Here is a 21,789-nt window from a genome sequence, read left to right as displayed (position 1 = left end):
TTCTGATTTGTGAAGATTTATTTGTATAAATAAAATGTTCCTGGATCCAGGGTAAGGATCAAGGTGAAATAAGTGAGACAGGGTTATGTAGATGTGGGGGCAGATCCTGTCTTTATTTAAAATATGTATATCTTGTTCATTGCAGATTCTTTTGCATTGATTTTTCAATTTTTTTAAATAGTGTATTGAAATATTTATCTTACTAAGTCCTTTAGTACCTGCTTAAAGTTTGGAATCCAGGGGAGCATCTCACTAGCCTCACACTACTCTGGATGCTGTCCCTGGATGAACTTGTATTTGAATGATTAAAAAAAAAATGGTTGATCAGCATAGTTTGAGGGAGGAATGCTCCTAAATCTCTCTCTGGCTCAGTGTGTTAGCCAGTTCTTGTTCTCTATTGAGGAAGTACAGTGGGAGATTAGTTGGTCTCTTTCTACACTCATTAATCAGTCCTCCCAAGGGAGTAGCACTAGCTAAATGGATTAATGAGAGCCTGACACCTATGGTAGCTGCCTCCTACCCTGCTTGCTGCTTGTGGGTGGTAGGCTCTTGCTTTCTGCTTCTATCTGGTAAGCACATTTGGGCAATTCAGGAGACCTGCAAGGATTTTGCATTCTCTGTTCTGTTAATGGCTGGATGTGTGAGAAATAGGCCCTTGGGCATCCTTGCAGGAGCTGGTTGAGAGCTCAATGTGTGCACTGCAGATCCACTTTCTCTTACGGTTACAGGTCAAGAATTGGGAGTATTACTCAGCCATAAATAAGAATGACTTTATGACATTTGCCAGCAAATTGATGCATCTGGAGACTATCATGCTAAGTGAAATAAGCCAGACCCCCAAATCCAAAGGTGAAATGTTTTCTGTGATATGTGGAAGCTAACCCACAATAAGGGTGGGGGATGAGGGGAAGAAGAGAAGTTCAAAAGATTAGACAATGGGGGATGAAGAGAAGAGAGGGGAAATAGGAAAAGGAAAGAAAGTGAAGTGAATCTGACATAATTTTCCCATGTACATATATGAAAACAGCACAGTGAATCCCACCATCATGTACATCCATAAGAATGGGATCATAGCTAGAATAAAATATGTGCCATGCTTGTATAATTATATCAGAATGGATTCTGCTATCATGTATAACTAAAAAGAACGAATTAAAAAAAAAATAAAAGATTTGAGATGGAAAATCGGAGGCCTGACCAATTCATTCAGTCCAGCTTTTACCAAAAATCCACAATCAAGTGCATATAGAGTTATTTTCCCCCTGTGGGCTGGCCATCCCTGTGTTTTCTACCAGGGAAAGGAGGGGAAGAGGAGGAGAAGAGTGATTGACACCTGACCCCTCCAAACATCACAAATCTTGGAACATGCCAAAGGGCTGCTGCAGCATTTCTACTTCCTGGAATTTATCTTTAAGAAGTAATTGAGAATATGCTAAAGATTTTAACCTTAAGGATGGTCACCAATGCACTAAATACTGAGATTGGAAGCAACGCAGATGATGGACAATAGGATATTAGTTACATAAATTGTCCATTCATCTGACACACTATTAAAAATACAAGGAGAATATTTATTGAAACAAAAAGTTGCTCTTAATTCATTGTTAAATAAAAAAGGAAATTACAAAATGTTATGTATTTAAATAGAAAAAGTATTTGCATTAAGAAAATTGATGACAAAAGTACCAAATACCGGGGTTGGGAATGTGGCTCAAGCGGTAGCGCGCTCGCCTGGCATGCGCGGGACGCTGGGTTCGATCCTCAGCACCACATAAAATAAAATAAAGATGTTGTGTCCACTGAAAACTATAAAATAAATATTTAAAAAATTCTCTCTCTCTCCCTCTTTCTCTCTCTCTAAAAAAAAAAAAAAAGGTACCAAATACCTAAAAGAACAAAAATTCTTAAAAAGAAGTAACAAAAATATTGACATTAATGACAGAGATGAAATTTGGGTGATTTTTATCTTTTTCTTTTTTCTTATGTGTATTTTATAATTTATGTGCATGTTTTGCTCCCCAAAAGCTTAGGATAAAAAAGCTTCACTTCCCTTTCTTAATACAAGTCAAACAGCAATAAAACAACCTTTTGAAAAAAGATAATATACACATCTCCATGAAAATAAATCAACAACTAATTCCCATTTAAATATTCTTTTTAATATCTAAATATTCTGCCTCCCTTCTCCTTGTTATCTTCTTATAAACCCCATCTATAATGAACATAAGTTCATGGGTTTGGGAAGAAAATTATAGGCTGTTGTAGATTTTAGTAATGAATTCATTGGGGGTGATTTGGGGTTTTAATGTGCAAGACAGTTACTTATTAGCTTAAGTGAGCACTGCCCCTTCCTGGGATGTATCAGATGGGAAAACATGGGGTTATAATCTATGCAGACATGCAGTCTTCAATCTGAATGCTTTACAGTAGGCGGGAAGTTTCATTCCTTTGAAAAATCTCTCTGATTCCACCTCAACCATGTTATCCATGTGAACCTAGACAAGTTACTTGACATCTTTTAAATCCAGTATCCCCATCTGTAAAATAAGGATATGCCTGACTTGTAGCACTGTCAAAAGACATAGAGATAATACTTGCAACGCTTGTAAAAAAAATAGTCTGGTACAACTAGACTACTGTAATGATAAACAGTCCTTAAGATCATGGGGGCACTAGGGTAAGGGAGAGGGGAAGGGCACCAGATTGCACAGAGGGTTTTGAGGTGGACACACACACACACACACACACACAGCTTCACAGTCACACCTCCTTCCCTCCCTCTGAGATCGTCCTACTTACTGAAGCAGGGACCTCATCAAGCTGCCTCCCACCATGGTTAGAAACAATGATGCCATGGACATTGTGCTCCACTGCTAACTCTGCATCCTCTTTTGTCAAAATCCCTTTGAGGATGATGGGGAGTTGAGTTATACTCTGAATCCAAGAGAGGTTATCCCAGCAGAAAGATGCACTGATGGGAGGCGCCTGGGTACAAGGCAGGGAATTTCTCTGTGGGGAATAAAAAGCCAAGTCTTAGTCCTGAACTCCTGTAAGACTGCTTGACGTATTCCAAAGAAGAAGCGCATTTGGAGAGCTGCCGTTTATAAGCTTGAAAAGAAAAAGAAGGAAATCCAAAATGCTTCTGTTTTTCCTAACAAAATTTGTATGAAAGAATTTTTTACTTCAGTTGCTTATTCATTAACCACTGGTTATGTCCTTGATTAATAATTATGCTAAAATATGAGGACACAAAAAAGATTAAAAAAATATAAGATAAGATCCTTTTACAAAGAATTCAGAGTTTATAATATGAAACAGATAAGCAGACATATTTACTGGTCAGTGTGACATTTTATGGTTGAGATATTCACAGGCTAAGACTTAAGCAATAATTCAAGAATCCTAACTCAGGTTATTTCCCAATATTTACAGTTGACTCACTATGAGCATCAAATACCCATAAATCCCAATGTACCTAATTTTTTGATAAAGTTTCCAGAGTACCTGATGGTCAATTTGTGGTTAAGGAGAACTGCTGAGTATCTCGGCTGGGTATCACAGCTGCCCATTGGCTGAAAAGGCTGTCCTTACCACCTCTATGACAGTCAGTCAAGGGATTCCAACTTTACCATGGTATTCCCTCTCTGGAGTACTCCATCCCATTCAAATATAAGATTTTAATGAAGGAAGTGCCCACTTAATTAAGTAGTCACTTCATTCAAAGATTCCAAGCAGATGAGTGTGCAGCACTCTGATGTTCCAGAGTGTGATATTCTAAGTGTGCAGAGATACCGACTCCTTAGTTTTGGCAAGGTGGAGCCTGGGCTAGACTAAACTGGATGGCCAGTCATCTTGACCGTGAACATCCTCTTCAGAGAACTAGTTTATCTATGTGTACGATCTACAATTATCTTCTCCTAAGTATGCCTGGATGTAGAAAACGTTGGATGACATTAATTTACTCTCCTAATCCTGCTAAATTCCTTTCCAGGGATTTCTTATTTCTCAACATCCAGTTCTGGCCTGAATACTGCTGGTGTTCAGAAGTGTTCAAGTTGGGAAGCTCCAGAAGTGAGAATATTGGTCTTGTTTTCTGCTTGTTTACAGAGAAGAAATCAGATATTCTTTTTGAATAGCTGCATCCCTAGTGTCTGGCATAGGACAGGCACTCAAAAAAAAATAATTATGGAAAGGAAGATGGGAGGGAAGGAGGAAAGAAGGAAGGAATTTTGGCTTCTGTACTGCCTGCAAGCTGAATCTGATATCTTTCCTACCTCCGTAGGTAACCGAAGATTCTTTAGCTGTAAGCTCTTCATCAGGTCGAACTGATTTCTAATGTCCTCTCGCCTTTTGCCAATTATGGGTGCATCCACTGTGATCACCAAAGCTTTGAAACCCAGGGATTCTACTCTTTGGATAAGCTGTTTGTTTAGCTGCCAGTCTGACTGCACATAGAGTTGGAACCATCGGAGGCCTTGGGGAGCAGAAGCGACAATATCTTCAAGGGTACAGCTGGCAAATGTGCTGGTGATGTAACAGATGCCGGCTGCTTGGGCAGCTGCAAAGCAAAGGACATGACTCAGGTTGGAGAGCACAGGAATTCTGGACTGTTGTGAGAGGCCCTAGGAGTCCACACTGCCCCTGGCCAGCTTGCCCTGGATGTGAAGATAAAACTTGACTTCCTTCTGTTTCCCTGTAGGGCAGGGACTGGAGACAGTTTGATCAGAAGGAGAGGCCTAAAGCTGTTCTTGTCCCTCTTCTGTACCATCTGTCTTACAAGTCCTGTGACCTATCATAAAATGTTTCCAGCTAGAGATATCATTTAATCCCCAGAACCATGTTGGATATATTACAGTCTTCAGATAAGAAAGGAGGCTTCTTATGAATTCCCCTTAATGAAGGAAGAGAATTACAGAGGCCAGAGGAAGGGAAACACGATTCTGGTGGAAAAGCCTAAACTGTGGAGTAGAAACATCATGATATCACAAATAGAGGAATACTGGCTCTACTACTGCTTCCTTGCTGTGTGACCTTGAGTCTCATTTACTTTATCCATAAAATAGGGGAAAGAATAATATCTGTCTTTTGTTGGGAGACTAAATAACATACTAGATACGGAAGCATTGTTTAAATTGCAAAGTGACATACTGCACAGATGCCAGTGATAAGGAGGTTGATGGTGACAATGGTGATGATATTGACATCACCACTACTGCAGAATTGAGTATTTCTCACTTCCTACATTCAGTCCTTCAGGGAGCTTCACCAACAGGTTAATGTCACTAATGTTACAAACCATGGCAGAAAATTTGGACTGACCAAAAATTAATACCAATATCTCATGTCAATGGGAGGTACCTCATTCTCAAACCAATGCCTTCAACTGTGTAGATTTAATAAACTATTCAAATTCTTATAGGAAATTCATGTTTCAATTCAGCCAGACCTGGCTATGTTACTTTTAGCTCTAGAATACTTGGACTTGTTATCTCTGTATCACGGAGTCAAAGGAAAAGACCCCAAAGAAACTCTGGATAACTAAAAAACAATAATAACAACAACAACAACAACAAAAAAACCCCAACAGATTCAGCCTAGAGTGAAGATTACAGAATCTTAAGAGAATTTTTATTCCCATCTCTTCTCATTTTTATTATTGATATTAATATTATTATTATTATTGGTATTGGTGGAAGACATGGAAGTTACTAGGAAGGATAAATACACAGAAAAAAACAAACTATTTTTTTTTTGTTAAAGAAGATGACAAGGTCAATTGAGGAGAAGGGAAATGGAACATTTACACAAGAGAAAACTACGGGGCCTTGTGTTAGAACCTAATGTCATAATTTTCTCTTCACTTAATTCAGACATTCATCATTCAGCCCCATACCTGATCCCTAAAGAGCCAGACAGACCTACTCTTGGGGTCATCCTCAGGATCTACTCATGGAGTATTCCTTTCCCCAAAGATAGTGTGGTTCATCAGGCCAGCACCCTTCTTCTGAGTGACAACTTGGTGGGATCTTAGCACACTCCTCTTTATCTGTGGTCCTCCCTTCACTCTGTTTGCTATTAGAGTGCTGGGTGTTTTCTCAGCATTAGGTAAAAAGACATACCAACAGCTTTAAGCATTCCTTTTCCCACTTTCCAGTCAGACTGCTGTCCCTAAGGCCTTTCTATGAGGAGTCCTAAAGCTCCCTGCTGTTGTTCTGAGGAGGCCTCCTGAACACATCTGGCCTTCTGGAAAGGAAGCCTTGAGATGGGGTTAGTTTATACCTCTGGCTGTGCTCACTTCTCCATCGGGCCAGAAAATGCCATGGAAGGCTGTGGGCGAGATGCAAATGGGGGCACTGATCTCTTCCCCTTGGATTGTGGTCCTGGTGTCCACCTCTGACACATCTCGCAGGTACCGGGGACGGAGGCGGATTCTGTGGTAGACAAAAGTTCTATTGGTGTGATTATGCTTCAGCATGATGGGGCCCCCTGATTCCTGGTGCAGGTCTAAGCCAGTCTAGATCCTGTGAATCCTTGGTGAGTTCACTTGACGGATCCTGAGTAAGCAGTGTAGGTCCTGCAGGGGCCTCATCTGATCCCAATGTCCAGTTCCACACAAACCCCACCCTCTCTAAACTGCTAGTGCACTACGCTCCATGCCAGGCCCCACCTTCTGTTTGCAGAGTCTGTGTCTTTTAAGGGTGCCTGCCTGACTAGGGTCTTCAGTGGTTGGACAACTTGATTGATCCATCATAACAAGGACTAGAAAGGGAAAGAAGAGATAGAAGTTCTAGGCTCATTTCCTTCTGGGAAAGAAAGAATTCCCTAGAAAGTATGAAGGAGCCACCGAGAGAAGACACATACCAGAAAATAATCATGGCTTTGTTGGAGGATGCTGATTCATTTGATTATTTGACTTAAGTACTACTTTAGAAAAAGGTAGGAGAATTATAAATAAATACACCTGTAAGATATAATTTTAAGTTGAGTGAAGACCGAGCCTCCTAAACTGAGCCTCCCAAACTTTTAGTTTTTCGTGAATTATTATTGTTTCTGTTCAAAAACTTAGAGTTTCTCAAAATACTCATTGGAAAACTTGAGTAAGTGAGTCTCAGTTACTTCATCCGTGAAATAGGAGTCATGATTTAATTTACTAACATTTTTTTGTGAAGACAAACTGAGATGGAGCATTTAAAGTGCCCAGTGTTGTTCCAGCTAAGTATGAAAGTACAGAATAGAATGTTCACTTGGTGTTCCTTTTTGCAGTTTTCTCCTGACTTTTCTATCACAGGGATTGGCAAACTCTCTTTAAAGAGTCACATGGTAAATATTCTAGAATTTTAGGGTCAGATGGTCTCCATCAGAATTATTCATCTCTGTTCTTAAAGTAAAAAAGTAGCCACAGACAATAGTACATGACAAAGTATGACTGTATTTCAATAAAAACTTCATTTATGGATACTAGGATTTGAAGTTTATATGTAGTCATGTGCCATATAATGATGATTCAGTCAACAATAGACCCCATATATGAGAAAGATCACATAAGATTATATCCCCTAGTGACACAGGATCCATCTTTTATTGTATAAATACACTCTACAATGTTTTCACAATGATGAGATTCTTTAACAATGCAATTCACAGACTGTATCCCATTTCTAAGTGACACATCTATAAGTTTTACATATCTTCTTCTTTTGGCTTTTTGCCCCAAATGGGTAAAAATGCACAACCATTCCCAGTTTTTTTCCAATACAAACAAAAAATAGGTGGTGAACCAGACTCCGTTTGTAGCTATTGTTGGCTGATCCATGCTCTATCCCCTGTTTTTCAAGTCTACCTATTTTCCCTTAAAACAATCTTCTCTCATCCTGGAGACTTGCTGGGTTTCATATTTTCTCCAAACCCAAATCCACTCTCCTGTCTTACATTTTCTCCTCCAAGATAGAAGTCTATGAGCTCAGAGCATCTAGGCTTCCTGCCCTATGGCTGGTCTTCCTGGGACTCTGTCTTATCTTTTCGGGTTGCAAAATTACTGGAATACAAAGGAAGGATGACTCACTTGTGTTTGTTCTAAGATAAATTCTCTCTCCATCTTCTCTCCAACCCTCTTCCCCCTCTGCCTCTCCTAACCCCCCCTCAAAAAAAATCACCACAACAAAAACCCATATTACTATATCTTGATTATTCCTTCTTCTTCGGAGGCAGAAGCCAGCACTACCAATATCTAAGGAGCTCCCAACCAATGCACTTTAGTTTAACAATAAGAAGAATATGAAAGAACAGACTTTTTAAATGCTGCAATGTTCTCGTCCCGTGTGATGCCTTCATCAGCCACTCCTTCAATAAAATCCCAAGATGACTTCGACAGCCGCTCTCGGGCATGTGCTTTAAAGTCTTTCAAACACACCAATGGCATTTCTGGACCTTCAAAAAAGCAAACCGAACCAAACCTCATAAGAGCACTTCAGATGTAAAAGAGAGAGTAAAGGGGGACTGTGGTGTGAAATTGCTGGGGTGCAATATTGGTCTCCCTTGTTCTTTAATTTAAAGGAATTACTGTCCAGGACATGATCTCTAAGCCAGAAGGCAGGGAGCCAGGCATTAGTCCTCTATGTCCCACACCCATTCCTAAGTCTTAATTATTTTGTCTTCTAAATGTCCCTCATGTCCATCCCCTACAAAGTGCACACTGCCCTAGATCAAGTTGAGACCCTACCACCTCTTAAGAGATTATTACCAAAAAACTTTTTTATTTTGTTTCTTGCCTCCAGACCCGCTCTCCATCTCATCTCCCTGCAGCTTCCTGAGGTAATCTAAAATGCAAGCCTGTTCATGCCTCTGGTCTTTCAACGCGTCCATATCATAGCACTTGGAGTTTTCCAGGTCCTGCTTCCTAACTGCTTCACTAGACTCATTTCTTGTTGGCTTTTCCCCAAGAGGAAAAATAGGGAATGAACTGGTACTAATGGGAGCTCCCAGGAACCTCAGATATTTGAATTACCTGAGGCTGTGGGTGAAATGGGGGCGGGGGAGGCAGCTGGGTTTTTTTTTTTTTTTTTGTTCACTCCTTGACCAGAACATTAAACATATTCCTTTATATCATTAGGACAACAAAATATCATTACCTATCTCTTTGTTATTTTTTATAATGTTGAGGCCAGAAAAAAATGGCTTATGTTGCTTCTATTTATTCGCATCCAGTCTGAACCTATAAACCTGGAGCTTGGTACTTCTGATACAATTGTCCCAGAAAGAAGAAAGAGGGCAGAGTTTGAGGTCATTAGTTCATTTTTTTAACAGGAGCAAGGACTGTGGGATCAGTCACTGCTGGCTACTGCAGTGGCTATCGTCAGTCACAGCACATAGAGCTCCTACATGAAAGGATTCCAGAAGGAAAAGCTGAGAAACCCGAAGTTTCAAGCTCCAGCCAACTCCCTTCTGAGCCTAAGACTGCAAGAAAAACTAGAAGGCTTTTAAGTGATTGACTGAAGAAAGGGAAAGGTCCCAGGAACTAGAACTTCAAACAGGAATGGGTTTAGTTCCATTAATGGGCAAGGGGCCAAAGTCCCAGATGTAACAACGTGAGGTGCTGGATATCTTGGCTGAGGTAGAGAAGGAGCAGAACTGGCCTGAGGGTAATCCTGAGCTAAGCCCAAACCCAGTAAAGTCAAAAAGAGAAGTAGCCCCGTAACATTAACCCAAGGGGCTGAACAGAAAATTATATGACAGAAAAAAAGAGCCACTGGGATGTGTAGGTTACAGATGGAGGAAAGGATGAGGAATGTGGACCACAGCTGCAGAGCTTTTCATAGGCAGCCTTGTCATTGGGTGGGCAGGAAGCTGTTCTGCTGCTGAATTGAGTCTGACAAAGCACAGCATCTGCACCTCACTTAACTCATTCCTACCCAACCCTTGAAGGATCAATAAACCTTAGTCCAATCAATCATTACATTGATCCAACTATATTTCAATTACACATTTATACTTCTGTGTGCATAAATGAATTAATATAGCAGGCCCGAGAATGCTATTTTTTTAAGTCCTGCCTGCAAGGTTAGACCTTGGCTGGTGTCCATGAACTTGCATCTTAACAGGGTCCCTAATAAGAATGGCTCCTTGTATGCGAACTGTTTGTACAAACAGCATTATTTATGCTGAACACCTGCTTTCCCTCTGGGAGTCTAGGGTATTGGTACAGAGTGACCAAATGACCATCTCCCAGCATGAAAGTCTTAGTTTTGAGTCTCTAATGAGCTTTGGTAGACAGCTCTGTACATGTGTTCTCACATCGCAGGACTGGGGGAATTAAGTGCATCCTGCCTAACTCCACTGGGAGTGGACTCTTGGGAGCTTATACCTGGTTTCCTCCATATTTTGTCCTGTGATCCTTTCCCTTTGCTAAATTTGCTTTCAATCTTTTCACTATAATAAATCAGAGCCTCAACTGTATGCTGAGCCCTGTGAATCCTCCTAGTAAAACATCAAACCTGGGACCCTGAACACTCTCTATCCTTGGACTTTAGGATTGTACATGACATTGAGTAAACATTCTTAAATGTCCACTACTGGAATGAATATTTCTCTGTATGTCATCTCTCTGCTTTACTGGATGAGAATTCCCCACACCAAGTTTTAACTCCCGATATCCTGTATATTAAAACCTCACAGATGCTCTCCTGAATATTTCTAGTACAGAAACTACACAAAGCTTATGTATAATCCAGGAGAAATGGCTCAGACTCACTCCAAATTACTTGCCTTGAATAGAGTAAACTATGTCATTTGAAAACTGCTTGGAAATAAGGTTGGAACCCTGCTTAGAAATAAAGCATTAATCCCAACATCCTTATATATAGCAAACACTATCTTATCTGATTTCATACCTTTTATAATCTTTCTTTAGCCTTTCTTCTATCCAGTAGTGTCTCTCAATTTCCCTGTGAAATATTAGAATTAATGGGGTATTAATCTCCCCTGTTTTTCATTTGAAGAGAATGAGGTGTAGGAAATGAATATCTTGTGAACGATTGGGCAGTAAGTTACTATAGGAGGTGGGGTTCTGGAATCCTGTCTCTTGGTGGCTTCTAAAGATGAAGTTCTCCATTTTCAGTTCAAGAGTGAAAAGCAAACTAGTTGCTCAAATAAATTATGTTATATTGAATTTAAAATCACTTTGTAGATCCAAAAAATATAATTGTGCATTTTTTTGTTGTTATAACATGTGAGCTTAGTAGAGTACTTAGTAGTCTATCATTCTTATTAAAGAAACAATGTCAGACTTAGAGGCGAAAAGAAAGATAATTTGGCTGTTCAAAGCTTTTCCTTAAATTTGGGAGGGAAGAATTTAGCACAGTATGTTTTTGTGTATTTCAGTCTGCACCCGTCCGTACAAGACTAGAAAACACCAGAAATTAAAGAGAAGATTGACGTTATCTCCTAGTTTTCTTGTACACTCATTTTAGTTCATTTCCATTCCAGTGTTTTTTTCTTCTGTTTGTTTCTACTCCAACTGTCTAAGAGACAGGAGGAAAATGATGAAAGTCTTTATTTTTTATTTTATTTTATTTTTTTTGCACATTGACCAAATAACAGATCCTATTCTAAGAACATTGGTTCATTTTTCCTCTTTTACCTTCTCAGGCTCTTTTTTCTTTTTAATAGCAAAATAAACAACTAGGTACAATTAGCAGACCAGTGACAAGAAAGTGAAAAGGCAGAGACCTTCATTGGTACCTGTTGCTAAACAGTCTAATGTTCAAACTCTTTTCCCTGACACTAGACTCGGACTGGAGCTCATGGGCATCTTGAGGAAGACCTTGCTTTCTTCAGTGTTGCAATCTGACCTGATACAGTTCAGCTACATAAGAAGTTGATTTCTTTTGAATATCTCAAATAATTCATGTGATTAGGAACTCTGCACTCTCAGAGTTGGTGTCTGTATGGAAGGGAAATCTCAGGGTGAAGATCTCAGGGCAGGTTGTGGAGACAGGGTGGGCAGGGGGGTGGGGGACAAAAATCTGCCCCTGATGACTCACCTTAAGGTACCTATCTTTGGCACGACTGGATGTGTCCTTCAAGAGCCCTGACACTTTCCTAAAACTCATGCCAAGTTTCTTTGGAATGGCAGAGATAACATCAAGGCTGCATTCTGGGAACAAGGTTGGAGACACTAAACGGCTCAAGGGCTGGCGGAATTTCATCCTACGTGGGATGACTCTTCCTCAGCCTCAAGGATAGTGACTTCAAAGAACAGAGAGTCAGCTGAGTTATCAAAGAGATTACAGCCACAGAAGTTTCTGGTAATGGCTTGGATGCTAGCCGAAGGATCAGGGGCCCAGAGCTGCAGGGACCCTGTGAGCCTTGGTGCAGAAGGCAATCATCCCAGGAATGGAAAAAGCCACTAGAACTGGGGCAGATGAGCACCCAGGGAGATCCCAATGTGGGGAGACGAGGTAAGGGGCAGGACTTGGATTCCCAATAACAAACAGCAAGTGAGTCCTCAGAGTAAAAGTGGAACCAGAATGTTCCTGACACGGGGGTGGCCTGAGGAAACCAAGGATGTGTCTGTCAGGAAGGGAACAAGGGGCCCAGTGTGGGTCTGACAGGCACCATTCCAGTTAGATGCTGCGAGAATTGACTCCTGGTCTCCTCCAGCCCAGGATCAGCTCTGGCCTCTTTCTGAGCCCTCACACTTTGTGAGCCAAGGACCCAGGACCCCTTCCTTCCACAACATGATGGTCATGTCTTTGTTTTATTCTGTTCTGTATAAGAATAATTCTTCCTTGTCAGCCCACTAGCCCTCCACCTCTCTCATCTGCCTGTTTTCCTTCCCAGTACTGAAACGTCTTCTCTTGAACTGTACGCATGTTCTATCACGAGGATTGTGATGTTTGGGTTCTTGGGACTAAATCAAACAAATTTGACTCTAGGAGCTTTGTGTGTCATGGGTCAAAAGAGTTTGAGAGGTTCTGGGTCAGGGGACATATTTATGGGAGTCTCATTCTGGAGTGCTGTGACCTAAATTAGGCTGTCCTGCCTCCTCAGGCCATAATGACCACAGATCCTGTCCATCAGCACTGGAAGACAAAACAGTTGCCCTTGATGGAGCTGAGACAGACCTCAGAGAGGAGAGGCATGCCTGAGCTTCGCGGCAGGATTAAGAAACGAGCCCAGGTCTCCTTCCTCCACACTCAGTGCTCTTTCCGAACTGGCTTATTTAGCTTCTCAGCACAGAGCAAAGAATCCTAGAAACTCACTTTATTACACTTGATGCCATCATTCCACCTCCTCCTCCACTCCTGCAGATTCTGCTTAGCCAGTGTCAGCAAAGGAGGCTGCACTTCAAGTGGGACATATTAAATAAACTGGCTTCGTCCACTGGTGTTTGTGACAGCTGCAGGGAGTCTGCTTTGAGGAGAAGGTGACTGACAATAGTTCTATCAGTGGAGGCGTTGCTTCTCTCTAAAACTCAGTTCCTTCATATGAAAAGGTATGGGTTTTTGCATATTTCAGTTTAATCCATATTAAATTCAAAGGCACCAGAGGGAGCTGAGGTCCTTCAGATCCTCTCCTGTGCTTCCCATAAACACAAAGGCCTCTGGATAGATGAAGTCATGTGAGCATTCTAGTTCAGCATTTACTTCGTAGCCAAAAAGTGCAAAAGAGGGAAGTGGCACATTATTTAGACATATCTGCTAACAAGTCAGTGCTCACAGCCTGCCTTGGCTCCTTCTCCCCAATCTTATTTTTTTTCCTTTTTTTTCTCAAGCTGTTCTGGCTCTGTGGTGTCACCTTATGGCTCCAGTGGGAATTATTTGACAATTCATCTACCTTCGAGGAGAGGACTAGATTCTCAGAACACCTCTTTTCCCTGCTTCCAGACCTAGTAATCAAAAGCCATCTTCCATAAGAATTCCTCTTCCTCATTCCTCAGGGGCTCCAAACTATTGGCTGATTTTCTCATTCCTTCTTCCTTCTCCCTAATCTCTTCTATTCCCTTTCCTTGCCCATTTGTAAACCAAAAATAACTCCATTATGGTGGATGAAATCCATGTTACTTAGGCCCTGTGTCAAGAAGCAAAAAAAAACCAAAAGGTCAAAATATGCTAAAATCACATTAGACCTCACAAAGAACTTCAAAAGCCTTTGAAAATACCCTCAGAGGCATCTAAGAGTCTTTTTCAAAATTTCCAGCGAGCTCTTTCTTTCTCTAATTAAGACTGCTGTTCCTCACCATTAATGTTCATGACAAATAACAGAAACCATTTATTACACAATTTTCAGTTCTCAGTGTTGGTTAATGACTAGCAGTAGAGTAAGTTTGCTTTATAGTCACTTGCATCGCAAATACGCCAATTTTCTGCTACTTTGTGAACCAAGTGGGTATTTTCAGTCATCTGAGGATACAATCATTATTTTAGTAGCATTCTTTCCATGGCAAAACATGTTCTGAGTTCCAAACAAATGTCTTTCAAGTAGAGTTTTGAAGGCCAGCCATGCTGTACAGTGTGTGTTCTATAGTGGGATAGAGGCAATCAAGGCACACTGGGAGACTGGTACAAGTGTTTACATGGTGTTTTGAAAGGTTGAGGATATCCGTATTCTATTCAGGATAATAGGATAATTTTATTATTCAGATAGCTTTGGAGACAGGCTGAGGGAGCAGTGCAGAAGAGAAGATAGACTCTTTCACATGCTTTGTGACTTGGCTAATGGCTCAAATCTCAGCTTTGCTAGTTACTCACCATATTTCCATGAAAAACTAGTTTCTGAAAGAAGAATATTCACATGAGAATCCTTGTAAGGCTGAACCCTATAGTCATGTAAAGTTTCTAGAACTGTCCCTTATAGTAGGTTGTCAATAAATGGCAGGTCTATTTTCATCATTCCTGTTGACAGGTGCATTTTCATGGCTCTGAAGTGAAAGCTGTTCCAAGATTCTAGGAATACTGTGATTTAAACCTTATATTCTGTCATTTTTACCCAGTGTCAGATTTGCTTATTAGTTTATCCAACACGGTTCATCAAAGCATGCTCTCAGCCAAGATGGCAGAGGCAGGTACTGCTCTCCCTGGGCTCCCAACACTTCCCAGTTGCTGAAAGATAGACAGGGTTATACTACAGGGTTATATGGGCAGGAATTGGGAGTGACATGCGTTAGTTCTCCACCAAGATTTAGGAGTCAGTATGTGACCTTCTATCTTTTTTCCTACTACAACAAACCAAAGGTCACATCCTCCAGAAGGTACAGCTTTAAGATAACAGTAGCTTGGGTCCCCCAATTGCCACCTGGAAAGGAGTAGTGTGGGACATTAGCCGATATTATATGAACAAGAGAAAAATATCTGTGCATTAACCCACTAAGGTTTTGGGGTCTATTCTTGACTACAACATAGCCTAACTTGGCCTAACTAAAATATCTAGGCATTATACTAAACATTAGAGAGCAAACAAAGAGCCCTATGTCTTCTCAGTCTCTGATATAAAGAAGCCAGACTGCAGCCCTCATGCTCTGCTTGTTAATGTGACTTACAGTATAACAAGAGTGTTTTTCTATGGAGAGTTACTTGGGAATATGGAAATATTTCCCATTGTTTCTCAAATGGTACCACCCAGAAGATGTTCAACTTTATCTGTGTAAGCTCTCAGTTCTCATCTATCTATAGTAGTAGAATATTACTACCTACCTGAGAGAGCTTGTAAGAACCAAATGATCTAGTAAAGACATAATAAGCTGAGTGGTTCAGAGTACAGGCTTTGGGAGCTTTGCCTATTGTTTGGAGGTAGTCGACCATAAAAACCATTTCTCCCTCAGTCCTGTTTTCAGACTGTCCTGTTCCACTCAGTTATCTTTATGCAAACACCACCCTAGCTTTCTATCAATACCACCCTATCTTGATTACTGATCTTATATAGTTCTGCCCAAATTGATCAATAGATTTTCCTTGACCTGATCACAACCCCAAGAGGCTCTTTCACTGCAGGGAATTTGTACCTAATTCCAAGCAAGTGAATATCCCCAAAGAAACACCACCAGTTCAGTTGTTTGAGAAATAATAACTTTGCTTTTTAGAAGCAGTAGCCTTGACATTGTTTTTTTTTTTCTATTTGTGGTCAAGAAATAGTAATCAATATATTACCTGAGGGTAGGGGCTATACGTTTTGGATTTTCAGAACCTTTCACGTGAACATATTTTTTTTTTTTAAGAGAAAGAGAGAGAGAATTTTTTTAATATTCATTTTTTAGTTTTTGGCGGACATAACATCTTTGTTTTTATGTGGTGCTGAGGATCGAACCCGGGCCGCAGGCATGCCAGGCGAGCACACTACCGCTTGAGCCACATCCCCAGCCCCCAATGTGAACATATTTTGACCCATTTGTCCTCCTAACAACACATACAAATATTCCACCATGTGTCTCTTAGACTTAACTTCACTAAACCTGACCTTCTCTGTCTGTATAATGTCAAGGCTTCCTCTGCCAGGGTCATGAGCGTCCCCATTGCCGGCCTCCATGTGAACCTCTTTGTCACAGCTCTTGCCTTGTGGACTCACAGTCAGCTCCCACCGTGACTCACACAAACAGGGCGCTCCTGGCGGCTCCATCTCCTCCCCCAGCTTCAAGCACACTTGGGGAACCCCACAACAAACCTGATCCTGAGGTCTTCGAGGGTTTGGGAAATGTGGTGTTCCCCACACAGCCTGGCTCCCTGCTGGATGTGGTAGGAAACAACAGCTCCCTGCCTATATAGCTCAGGAGTAAAATACAAGCTCAAAGTTAAACATTAATCTTTTAATTAAGCTCTCTGGTAACAAGTAACAAAGCCAGAGTGAGGTTGGATGAAATGAACTTGATTGGCTTTGCGAAATTCACCCCCAAAAGAAGCTCTCCCCCCACTCTCTGTGTGTGCGTGTGTGTGTGTCTCCCCTCGTGTAAATCAAACTTTATAAGTAGATAAATGATAGAAAATGTGGGGATTGATGTGCAGAAACAGTTTCCCAGAATGTCAAGTTTGGTCAAACTTCTGAACCAAAAGAAGTTATTTAGTTATAAGATCTTACAAGACTTACAAAGTAAATTCAAGACTCTTGAATTCATTATAAAATTAAACTGCAAAACAAACCAGTTGCTTATTCACTCCCAAACTGTAAGGTGGTCACCTGTTCGTCAACGATGGCTAATGGAAGGGAGTGGGTGATTTTAGAGTTAGAATTATGAAACACCACTGTTTGGAAAGGAAGGGCTAGTCTGGATATGATGTTGCGATGGTGGCAGAGAAGAGAGACTGGAAGCAGTGAGGACCCGGGATGGGAGTCCCTCAGGGGGCACATGGTGTAGCACCCCTCTTGCCTGAACAGACAGATTAACGGGGGAGGCAGGGACAACCACTGTTTTCGAGTAGAGACACAATTCAGTAATGCAATGTGAAGGCTGAGCAGAGCAAACACAAAAGTACACAGAGAAAACAGAATGGATTAGCTGGTCAATGCCCCAGCTGATTCCCGTCAGGCTTCCCTAAACATTGCTAACTGGCTTCTAATTGGTCCAGTCCTTCCTTTATTCTCCTATCCCAGCTCTTGCCACCTGTCCCTCGTACTGCAAGAGCAGCTAACCTTTATTAAGTGCTCCGATGCCCTAGACACATTGTGGGCATTCTTTTACTTGATCTTGTATTTTACTTGAATCTCACAGCAGGTTCAGTACCTTGCCCAAGGCCTTTCAGCAGTAATGAGCAGATTTCATTGAACCTAGACTGACCACACAGTGGCACATGGAAACTGTGGGCTGATCTGATGACCAATGCAGAGGGATCCGTCTCTTAGAATCTGTAGTTAGAGTAAAAAAGAAAAACCTTCCCTCTGATTTTTCACACTTTCTCCACTCAAGGCTCCTTTGCATTTTTTTAACATTAAGTGCTACCTGTCCTCTGACCACTTGATGGCGGTATTACCTCAAAAATACTTCCAAAGCTGCCATCTGAATTTGGAGATTCTTTTGGCAAGGCAGGTTTCCTCTTTAGGTTCTGTGCCCATGGTCAGCTCCCACATCACCCAGCCTGTCTACAGCCCCTGGATCTACACTTTCCACAGCACTTTCCAATCCTCAACCACATTACTCTCTTCCATTTCCCTTTTAGAAGGCAGTTCATAGGAGCATGCCTGAGTTCCCCTCTGTGGCCACCTACTAACCTCCACGTGTTATTTAATTTCTCTGTACCTCATTTCCTCACATCTCTCCTACTGTAATAAGAAATAAATAAGTTAATACATCAAAGTGCCTGTAGTAGAGCTGTAGGAATTCTCATAGGAGATTCACCTGTGCATTCAGGGAAAAAGTTTCAACCCTTTTAAATGGGCTCGGCATTATGCTTAGTACCAGCAGATGCTAATAAATAAAAGTAGTGTTGGTAGCCTCTATGAAGGTAATCAGTAATAAATCAGTAATAAAAATGGATAAATCAGTAGTAGATTAAAAGACATCTCTGCCCTAAAGGGGAGGCTGGTTGGGTACACCTGGCCATGTTGGCAGATTAAGAGAAATCTCTGCATTGGTTGCTGGCGATTGAAAGTTCGGGAGATCAGAAGATATCTCCTCCTGCAGATGTACATCAGGGTAAAGTAACTCCGAAGGGAAATGTATATAATTATCATCATCATCATTCCAGAAACAAGTTGTTTAATTTTATGCTCTAAAATATTGTAACAGTAGACTAAATTAGAAAATTAGATCTGGGTAGGTAAAGAATTGTGGGATTTGCATTTTGACTAATCTTTCTTTCCAGACTTTAGATAGCTAATATGGGCAACAAGGTATCCCCACCAAGCAGAGCCAGTCTCCATCACTGGCAGATATTTCACAATGCACCAATGACTAAGAAAATTGCCCTCAGAATTCCTAGGAACACCCTTGGTGGGGGTTCCAGTGGCAGCTTTTTGGGGAACTATTTTCTCCCGTTTTTTTTTTTAGCATTATTGAGCTCAGGGTAGCAACTTACAGCCTTTTCCTGGTGAATTCACTTTGGGATCTGTACACCTAATTAAATATTTTATTTGATCAACATTCCTAATTTAGAATATTTCTAGTGAACACCTTCAGACAATCCTTAAACTGCAATTATGGGATTCACATGTTAAGGCTTTTGGCTCCTGATCTATCCAACCTGTGACATGAACAGCATGGTTTGCAGACTTCCTAAGGCAACGCATGAACAGGTGACCTTAACTTGTTCCATTTTGTCAGGAATATGATTTGGATTCAATTTTTGATTCAATAATTGTCTTTTTGTAAACTGATAGATTTGTATTACTGAATCACCTTGTCTCATGAATAAAATTATGCAATGTCCATTGCTTTCTATGTTTCAAATGTAGCAACAGTTAGCAAATTTTTTTTCTTTGACAAGGAAATAGCTCAAAATAATTATGGTTGTGTGATTGGTTTCATGGATAATCTAGGGATAACTGTTAAAAAATAAATGTAATGCCAGGTGGTGGCACATGCCTGTCATCCTAGGGGCTCAGGAGTATGAGGCAGGAGGATTGTGAGTTCAAAGCCAGTCTCAGCAAAAGCAAGGGGCTAAGCAACTCAGTGAGACCATGTCTCTAAAATACAAAATAGGACTGGGGATGTGGCTCAGTGGTTGAGTGCCCCTGAGTTCAATCCCTAGTACTCTAAGTAAATAAATAAATAAATAGATGTAAATGGACTAAATGTTTATAAGTGTACTCTTCATGTAATTTAAAGTTTGGAAGTTATGTGATAGAGTTAAAACATCTGGATTATTTCTAATTCAATTGAAATACTGAAATATCAATTGCTAAATATAAATTCAAGTATGCTTGACTTCTTAAATTCTATCAAAAGCAACATTATTTGGGATCTATTAATAAATGTGTTTGCAGGAATTGTAGGCATGTGGATAAACAGTCTAAAATGGCTTTTTTATGGGTCTTAATTAACAAGCAAGGTTCCTAAGAGCTAAAATTTAATGTATGTACATCTAATGTAAAGAATACAAAAAGAAAGTAAGTTTGTGTTTATGATGAAAAGAATAATCATCTAAATTTGGAGGTTTTGTACCAAATCTAAATTTCAGGAAGGAAATGAGATCCATAGGAACCAGTAAGGAGGATTAAAGAGAATATGAAGGAAGTTATAAGTATGAGACTACTTGGGGATGAGAAAAAAATTTATATCGGAAAAATAGGATTTCTGTCCTTAAGTGGAATGACTAGAAGAAAAATAGGACAAAACTAAAGGTGTAGGCCAGTTCTTAGGGTTTGAGCAAGTGGCAGAAGGTTTGTGAATGAAGGCAACCAGGTCATACGCCAGGTTCTAGAGATCAGTGAACAGAACCGACATGTTACGGAGCAGCGTACGAGGTTGAGAGCCAAGGAATACGTAGGAATGTGGAAAATGGAACAGGGATGGGGAAAGTTGGTGCAGTGAGATCAGGTGTAGGAAGGGAGCAGACCCCCATGGAAGAAGAGGACTCTATCTGTGGGAAAGGCAGGTATGAGATCGCTAAGAGATGTGGGCCGCAGAAAAGACATGGGATAATTCCCCTTGGGTGGAGGGAAAGAAGGAATGAATCACCAAAGAGCTGCAGAAAGACATGAGTGTGGGAGGAAGGAGTGGCTGGTGCCACAGCTAAGCTCATGCCTCTGTCTGGATAGATTTTCTAGCTGCCTTTGATTCCCTCCCTGCCTCTCTATAAATTTGCCCCCTCCCACTTGGAAGAAGACATGAAGAGAGCCAAAATGGCGGGTTTCCAAACATTTCCTGTCTCAGAGGGATGGATGACAGACAAGGAAGGGAGGTCTGGTTGCCAGAAAACGTGACCTGGGCCATTATTAAATTTGTCTATGGTTCAACTCATTGTGGAAAAGAAATCCTATACAACTGGCTTCTTAGAGGAATAAAGACCCCAAACTTACAGGGGATCATAAAGAAACTTGCCTGAATATTGTGTATAATGCCAACAAAATAACATTTAAATAAGGCCACCTGTACCCCCATGAGCAAAGGAAGTACAAGTCTGAACATGCTAGACAGACAGGACTGGAGAGTGGATTTTACAGTCCCAGGGACCCAGGAGGATTTTAATATCTCTTGGTGTTTTGGATACCTTTACTTGGTGGATGGAGGTCTTCTCTTACAGAACAGATGAAGCTAAAGATGTTACAAAAGGACTATAAGGGGAATTATCCTGAGGCTTAGACTCACCTACTTTTATTCCAAAGATACTGGGTGGGGTTTCCCAGGGTCTTGGAGTACAATGGAGATGACATACAGCCTGGAGATCCTAGTCAGACCTCAAAGGGTCAGTTGTATGCATAAAAACACTTTGGTCAAATTGCACCAAGAAGCTCAGGATATGTGGTTAAAACTTTTACTCCCAATGGGAAGCTCAATTGCAGCTGTTCTCGGTCCTTTCTGGGGGGAATCTACCTCTAGAATATACCCTGATTTGGAAGTGGAACTGGTGATAAAACACATAGTCAATCTAAGGTAGGCAATATCTGTCTTAATAGGTATGCCAACTTAAATCTTCCTTCTCTTACAGGGACAAGATTCTACCTCTATGAATCAGGGAACTGGTATATTTAAAAACCTATGGATCAGAGTTCCTGGTAGGTCCAGCTTTGGACAGGGTCTTATTTAATCTTAGTACTTACTCATCCCTTAAATTTCAAGGCATATCTCCCAGTTTTCATCACACCAGAGTAAACAGGGACCAGGAACAGGAAGACTTAGGTGAGCCCAGAAATGCCTACTCCTGTGAA

At 40.9% G+C, this 21,789-nt stretch overlaps 1 protein-coding gene across 13 annotated transcripts in view; it reads right to left on the bottom strand.

Annotated features, from left to right (window-relative positions):
• Hao2 (hydroxyacid oxidase 2) overlaps positions 1–16,764 on the bottom strand; it is a 55,661-nt gene extending 38,897 nt beyond the window's left edge. Inside the window, exons 1-6 of one of the 13 annotated variants that reach the window (XM_015502243.2) lie at positions 16,654–16,740; positions 10,887–10,940; positions 8,289–8,427; positions 6,280–6,431; positions 4,275–4,558; positions 2,800–3,009 (exon numbers count right to left, since the gene is read on the bottom strand). In XM_015502243.2, the coding sequence (XP_015357729.1) occupies positions 2,800–3,009; positions 4,275–4,558; positions 6,280–6,431; positions 8,289–8,419 (777 nt within the window). In that variant the 5' untranslated portion in view covers positions 8,420–8,427; positions 10,887–10,940; positions 16,654–16,740. Of the gene's footprint in view, positions 1–2,799; positions 3,010–4,274; positions 4,559–6,279; positions 6,432–8,288; positions 8,428–10,886; positions 10,941–16,580 lie in introns of all 13 variants that reach the window. The other 12 variants (XM_015502245.2, XM_015502242.2, XM_015502241.2 and 9 more) reach the window with 12 other exon arrangements.
• Positions 16,765–21,789: the final 5,025 nt, after the last annotated feature.

The sequence above is a fragment of the Marmota marmota genome, unplaced genomic scaffold (assembly GCF_001458135.2).
Source record: "Marmota marmota marmota unplaced genomic scaffold, marMar, whole genome shotgun sequence".
Taxonomy (NCBI): Eukaryota; Metazoa; Chordata; class Mammalia; order Rodentia; family Sciuridae; genus Marmota; species Marmota marmota.
The sequence above is the reverse complement of the archived record's forward strand: the minus strand, read 5'-3'. Positions and strand labels throughout refer to the sequence as shown.